Genomic DNA, 7905 nt, shown 5'->3' on the forward strand with positions numbered 1-7905 from the left:
TTTTGGTGCATTGATGTGATTTCTTTAATATGTCATAAATTGGACTACAGAGTTTACTCCACCAAAACATTGATTGCAATACACAGCATTATACAACAGCATTTTATTTTTTTCCAAGTATGCAGCAAAAGAACAAAAGAATTCTCCCACCCATGTTCATAGTTACTTCAACATCTAAGTCTGTCACATCTTATTCCTATTTCAGATACTATGTATCAAAATCAAACCCCTCACATCAAATTCCTTATAAACTCTTCATTTAAGTCCTCCTTTCCTATTCTTCATATATCAGGAGCAACATGTGTATACATAAACATCAAGTTACTTAAATAAGGCCTATAAACACCAACCCTTTAGAATATTATTTAAATACTTCAACCAACATAACATAGTCCAAATGCATTTTAAGGAAAATACCTCATTCAAATTCAGTGTCCTATTACATCACCAATTTCTTGAAACATAACATCAAGAACAATAATAACAGTGCTATTTTCCAACAAAATCCAACACCTAACAAACAACCCTGTCATTTGACATACATGCATAGCAAAGTATTTTCTAATCAGTTTTTCAACGGAAGAAACTCAATAAACTGGTTGGGTGCATTGATTGCTGAAGCTGATATCTCTGTCTCTTTGTGTTGCTGGTTAATGATGTTATGATGATGATCATCATTAGTGCATCCATGATCTCCATTCCTTATTGGGAAAAGTTGAAGGGTTTGATCAGATTCATTTTGATGAGTACTATTGTAGTTGATACTGTTTAAGTGGATAAAAGCGTTTTCCCTTTCTTTGTAGTTGTAGTATGTGTGAGGTGAAATGAATAAGTTGAAATCATGGGTTTTGATGAGTTTTGGGTCCATAAGTCTAGTTGTTACTGTGGTTGTGGTGGCCACGCTAGCTGTTGTTGCAGTAGAGGTGTTTAAGAGGGTAGGACAAGAAGAAGTTAACTGCATCATATGCCACGTGGCATTCCTTTCCATAAAGTTTCTTCTTTGCTGTAATTCTGCTTCATCGAATTGGAGCCATCCATCTGTTCTAGAGTACTGATCTGCTTTTGCTGCTGCTGCTGCTGCTGCCCTTTGAATTGAAACAGATTCCTGTAGAAAGAAAGAAAGAATTTAATTAAAGGTACCGTATGAGTATGAGATGAAAACCTCAACTCAAAAAAATACTAAATAACGTGTGAGGAAAAAGGAAAAAACAAAAACTAACCATAGGTAAGAAAGAAAGAAAAAAAAGGGCATATGCACGGATTTCAAATGAGCATGCACTCAAAGTTAAAAGAAAAATAAAATAAAATAAAATAAAAAAAGGTGGATGTTGGTCTATGTGAAGTCAAATTAAAGCAAGGGTTGTCTTGTTTTGGTGGTCTCTCAATTTCATTTCATAGAAAGAAGAATAATGGAGATAGGTAGAAGAGTGCCCAAAAGCTACTGACTTGACTTGAATGAATATGCACAAGCCCCAAAAGCCCAGCTAAATTTCATAACAGCAGCCCCGACAGAAAGGAAGGAATGCAGCTTTTAGGACCCTTTTCATTTCCCAACAAATTACTACTACAAGGAAACCTTTTCTTTTCTTTTCTTTTCTTACTTTCCCTATACCTAGTTTGTGCATTACTTACTGCATATAAGTAACTTTTTAGTTATCTAATCTCTCTCTAGTAAAGTAATCATATGCATATAATCAGTGCTTAGTGAGTGGATAAAGATCCTTATGATTATTATTCCTTAAAGACTTTTTGCTGAATTGATTAAGGGAAAAGGAAAAAGAGATATGTATTTGTCTGGTTTAGTACATGCATGATGATGAATGAAAGCAAAGCAAGATATTAATATAATATTAGAGAGAGAATTATAGACCTCTGCAAGAGGAAGAGTACTGGTACTGGAATTTGTAGAGGGTAGCCAGTTTTTGGTGTGTTCAACTTCAAACACTGTCCTACTTGCGCCTGTTGACAAAAAGAAAAACAAAAAAGAATATAACTTTACATCTCAGCCAACAACAATACGAATGAATGAGAAAAAGCAACACACCATGTCATGTATGTAGTATGTACTAATAAGGATATTCCTCTAACACTAAATAATTACAGTTAACTATTAATTACCTAAGTCTTTCTTTTCAAGAGCAGAATCAAACTCAGCAGCTGATTCCATTTGACGGCGTCGTTTTTGCCTTTCTCTAGCTTTGTGATTCTGAAACCAATAGAAAACATTTTTGCCTTCAATTTTTCCAAACTTTCTAAGCTGGGCAGTGATTTGTTGGATTTGTTCAGCAGAAGGTGTTCTTGTTCCTCTTCTATACAATTCTTCCAGTGCTCTTAACTGTTCTGGTGTTGGATTCCACCTTGAACTCACCACAACTGCTGCTGGATTATTATTCAACTCTGATCTCTTGCTATGATCTCCTACTCATGATAAAACATATCATCACACTTTTAGTAAGTGTAACATATATACAAACAATATTGGACAGAAAAGAGTTAATTAGCAAGCCATATATTATATTATATAATACCTTGCTGCTGCAGATTGTGATGATATTGTGAAAATAAATCATTGCCACCATGAATGCGGTTTAAGGAAGGAGTTATAGTTGAAGTGTTGTTAGGAGAAGTAGTAGGGACTGGGACTGGTCTTGGCATGAGAGGCCTTAGTTTCCTTCCACCGAATGGATAATCAGCCATGTTGAACTCACCACCTTCATTGTAACCCACCATCCACATGTTGTCAACTAGGGCTTTTCTCACTAAAAGGCTAATTATAAATAAATAGTAGAAGGAATGAAGTTACTTAGGAGTACTAGGTAATATAAACTGTGTTAAAAAAACAATGAAATGAAACACGTACATATAATAAATGAATTGAAGGGGATTGAAATGGAAAAGTGGGAGTGGTTGTTAGATATAGAAATATTTTTGGTAGTGAGTGTGGTTATGGTAATTTGAAATGGAGGAGGAAGTTGAGAAAAAAGGGAAAAGAAGTTAGTGGCAATGACCAAAATAAAAATGGTAAGACCTAGCTAGCTAGTTGAAATGAAAAGGGTGCATATATATGGCATATATAGGTTGATATATTGATGCTGCTATGCAATGGTAATAACAAAACCATTGTTAATTAGTTGAGGAGGGTGTATGTGTGTGTGTCTGAAACATTGAGAGATGGAGATTGATGACTCAAAGAACTCTAGGTCACATGAATTGAAATGTTTGCAAATTGCAAGAGAGAGAGAGAGAGAGAGAATGGTATAATATTGTTGGATGAATATGGGACAAAAGATGAGATGAGGTTGACTAGGCTTTAAGGAGAGAGAAGCGTGGAATTCTGGGAGATTGATTTGTTATTGGGAGTAGGGAATGAAAAACGACGTGACGATGATGAGGGTTATCATGAGCCTCATCACTCATTTATTGTTCTCTTTTACGTCTCGTGCCTTTCACACTAATTCTCAATCCGAACTGCCCCTCTCTCTCTCTCTCTCACCCTTTTCTTTGTCTATTTTGCTGTCCATGTCCATGCATATGCATGTACGGTACTGCAACTCGAATACTTCTTCATTTTTCACCTCTACGATCCTCTATACCATATATTACTTCTTTCTCAATAAAATACATACACTATTATATATTATTACCAACTGCAACTAGCATGGATAGTTAGGAGGAAGTCATGATCAAATTATTTACTGCTACACTACACACATGTTTAAATAAAAATATATGAACAAAGAAAATAATTAAATAATATTTTTTTTTTTGTGACTGCTCAATTGATGTGTTTAAATGGTTGTAATCATACAAGTATATATTTTCCTTCCACTAATATATGTTGTTGTGACTTGAGTTTTAGTACGAAATTTCATAATTGATATTTACACCTAAATTCAATCATAAATTTTCAATAAGGTTGATGGTCATGTCCCTCCCCCTAATCTAAATCTTTTCATAAAAAATTTGATTGTATTACATTTAAGTAATATTCCACATTTATAAAACTAGTTACATCCTAGTGAACATGGTTCAATTGGTGGAGATAATAGTACATTACAATATATAAGAAATGTGGTTCGGAAAAGAAAAAAAATTACCATGCTTTACCGGATATGGGCTAAATAATTTTAGCATGTAAGTTAGGTTTTACATTGAAAGCTTCGAATGCACATTCATTTATGATTTTGCCGAAGTTGCAAAACTAAACTTAAACCTGAACATGGAAAAAAACGCATAAATCTTAATGTGTAACCAAACATAGGCTAATGTTGCATTTGAAATGGGAAATTTATTTTGAAGTGAAGAAAGAAAATTAGAAAAAATGACTGTTACTTTATTTGGAATCTTGCTTCCATGGTCCAGACTCATTTATTGAATTAAATTGAACATGGCCATATATAGGAGGGTAGTTCAGTAATAAACAAAACTGTCCATGTCCTCTCTTTCTCTCTCTCTCTCTCTCTGTGTTTGCCTCTTAGGTATAAGTTATAACCCCTCGGTCATTATGATGGAATGACTCAATTCTCGAGCTAGTGTGTGAGCCTCTGCCACCGCTGATATAGTAGTGGAATTTGAAAGCTATAATTGATTAATTATTTCTAGCTTTTTGTTGAGTAGAGGGCCTACTCCCTGCAAATTCTGAATCCCTACTATTTGTATGTCTGTTATTTATTATTATTATTATGATATTTGTGCATGCAATGCAAAGGAAATATGTAATGAGATAGATACTAGTAAGTAAGTACCATGCAAATTACTAAACCACAGAACAATGTGTCTATTGTGTCTGTGACCCCTCTCTCTAATTGATTGTGCATATCTCATCTCCCCACTACATAACATACTGCACTGCCCATAAAAGCCCTAATCAGTATTGTCATTTCTGTTCTCATTGTCATTGCTAGGAAAACCAAATTCACATCTATAGCTTAGCTAGCTAGCTAGCTAGTTGTCAAATATATTGCTAGGATATGGCCCCATAAACTTTAAACTTTTCATCCTTTTTAGGCTTCAGCTTCAATTAGTCAATGGTTAGTATATAGAGCAAGTATATAACTTAGACTTAGGAGGGAGGTATATAGATAGATAGGATGGGAATGTTTTATTCTCCACCAACATGTCGTCCTTTAGTACATTTAAACAATAATAAAAACAAACCTCATAACTAACATATATATCTATTTCATGAATCAAGCCAATTAGTACCCAATTCCTCTTTTATACATTCTTTTTTCTTTTCTTTATTTTAGGTACACTATACTATACTATACCATTGAACAATGTTGCCCGTGAATCTTTAATTTGATGATTACATGTATCTACTTTCTCCTAGAGTTATGCAGCTAGCAGAGTTTGTAAAAATAATTGGTTTTTATTTTTATTTTTTAATTTGCCAACAAAGTTATTAAATAGTACTGTAAAAAAAATAATAAATAAAGAGACTCTTTCAATCAGTGAGCTGTGTAGTGTTAAAAATCAATTCAAATAGGTAACGATTAAATTTGGTAAATGTATTGGGAAAAGGGTAGATACTATACAGGTTTCAGTGAAGAAAGATGAAAGGCAAAACATGTCTACTTTTTTTGCATATACTAATAGTATTTGGAAACAAGAAAAAAACAGCTTTTGATTCATTGATAATAAGTGTATTAGAGTTGAGATTCGTTTTGAAAAGTTAAGCCAATTTTGATACGTACCATTATTGTATAGAATAGTAGAATACAAGTATGTCCACAGGTACACGCATAATTGCATTGTTTTCATAAAAATTCGATCAGGTGACACTGGTCTTAGTCTAAAATTGAGAACTTCTGTATTTCCCAAGAGCTGCTAGCATAGTGAGACGCTCAATCTTGCAACGACAAAACATGATGGAAGCAATCACACTCCAAGGGACAACATTTCAGAACGGACAGCTTCACCCTTTTCCCCTATAAAGCCACAAGGCCTCTAAATAATTCGTAATTACTGTATATACTATAATTAAGTATTAAGTATGCTGATTTTTTTTAGTCATGCTAACAAGTATTCTTAGACCAATATTCTTAAATTTTATTTGCGAGTTTGGAGGGGAATGAAGAGAGCTTTGAATAAAAATGCAATAAGTAGAAAAAATAGTTTTGAGAGTGAAGGTTTTAGGGGTTTAATTTTTTTCATAGTACAAAATTTTGTTGATTTAGTGGAACTAAAAAATTATAATTGAGGAGGATTTAAAGAGTTTATATGAATTCTTCAATTTCAATCTACGTCTTAAAATTTAGAGTATATTAATTATATACATTAATTTATCATTATTAAATAAAAACTCTTTTAAAAAATCTGAAAGATTTCTCCATTTTAATCCGGTATTTTTGTCAAAACTTAAAGGACTAAAGAAGATATTTGTCCTTAAATTAATAAAAAAATATTTAATAAAAATATAATATAAGGAAAAAAGGAAAAAACACGGACAAGGCATAAACAGATACTCAAAGAACATATTAAAGATGCAAAGAACAAAACTATACAACCATCCTTAAATAAATAAATACAAAAAAAAAAAAAACAGAGAGAGATAGACTTCTCGATAACTCAATAAAAATATGTGGTGTATTATGAAGCGAGGAAGAAGTGTTCTTTATATAGGTGAGGAGTCGATAGTGGTTACAAATCTGATGGTCGAGATCATATTTTTATCATTCATCCGTCATTTTCTTTTACAAAAAATAAATGATATTAATTCATTCAAATTGATAAAATATATCGATGCAATACAATTTTGCTAAAAAACAAAAATGATGAATCTTCAAGCTAACTACAATGTTTGTGTTAATATCATCAAACGATAAAATACGTAAGTCTACGAATATCATGCATCATGATTTCAAACATTGACAACACCAATGTGGCAATGTCCTTGATTGAATTTGCACTAGATTGAAGTTGATCTGACAATCTGAACGTAACAAACATTGTAACAAGAGGGGAAAGCAAAACAAATTGTACAACGATGACGAACAAAACAATGTCACATTAAAATGACTAAATCACTTATTCAACTAAAGGTGAATGAGAAAAACTATTTAGATGAATGACTTTGGTTCAAAGATTTATCTTAAATCTCCTTTCTTTGATGAATGAAAGTGAAAAAACCGTATATAACAGTAAAATGGGATGGCAAATAGAGAGGGAATTCTCTCTGGTTTTCGTCCATCCGTCGTTATTCATTAGAATTTAGAACTACAATATCTTCGAAACTGTTTTACATTAAATTTCCACCCAAAAAAAGTTACAATTCACATGCATATAGAGTATGAACATTTCAAACACATACTATTAATTATAAATTCTGTGATGGGTGACCACTGAATGTAAGAAGCAGCAGCTGGAACAGTTTTTTTTTTTTTTTTCTTTCCTCTCCGACATGAATCATGAAGTGACAAATCGAGTATCAATGGGATCTAAAATTGGGCATGAGGAAGTTCGGTGTTGCATACTTATTTTGTTTACTATATTCGTTATCAAGGTTGGCCTACAAGAGTACAGTCATAATTAAAACAGTATAAGTATAGGCACGGACACCATATCAATAAGGAAAAGTATATATACCACTAATATTTATTTTTAAATTTAAAGTTAAATAAGTTTTTTATCTCTATAAATATACCATTTTTTTAGTTTCTCTAATTTCTTTTCTTGAAACAATGGTTCTTTAAATATTCACGATCAATATTTTTGATTCATGTTTTAAGATAACTCATATGCAGCTTACAGATTTTTAAATGAGTTTTTCCATACATGTTTAAAATATTATAAGAATTTCTTCCACAAAAATTTAGGATTTAAAATATATATATATATATATATATATATGTTAAGTAAATATGAATTTTTATGCGCCATCAACATAAAATTCATATGTAATTC

General features: G+C 32.2%; 1 protein-coding gene across 3 annotated transcripts; it reads right to left on the reverse strand.

Annotated features, from left to right (window-relative positions):
* Positions 1-339: 339 nt before the first annotated feature.
* WOX1 (WUSCHEL related homeobox 1) lies at positions 340-3283 on the reverse strand. Of its 3 annotated transcripts, none has more exons than XM_085706753.1 (5): positions 2861-3283; positions 2529-2767; positions 2119-2418; positions 1871-1959; positions 340-1105 (listed from the first exon to the last, which is right to left on the reverse strand). In XM_085706753.1, exons 2-5 carry the CDS (start codon positions 2734-2736, stop codon positions 566-568), a joined length of 1137 nt encoding a protein of 378 aa, XP_085562879.1. In that variant the 5' UTR covers positions 2737-2767; positions 2861-3283; the 3' UTR covers positions 340-565. The 3 variants fall into 3 exon arrangements, with proteins under 3 accessions (XP_085562879.1, XP_085562877.1, XP_085562878.1); XM_085706751.1 differs by having other exon boundaries at positions 2119-2421; positions 2861-2975; XM_085706752.1 differs by having other exon boundaries at positions 2529-3283.
* Between the last annotated feature and the right edge of the window lie 4622 nt (positions 3284-7905).

Source organism: Medicago sativa, chromosome 4 (genome assembly GCF_051527215.1).
Source record: "Medicago sativa cultivar Bolivia chromosome 4, Bolivia_mono, whole genome shotgun sequence".
NCBI classification, from domain to species: Eukaryota; Viridiplantae; Streptophyta; class Magnoliopsida; order Fabales; family Fabaceae; genus Medicago; species Medicago sativa.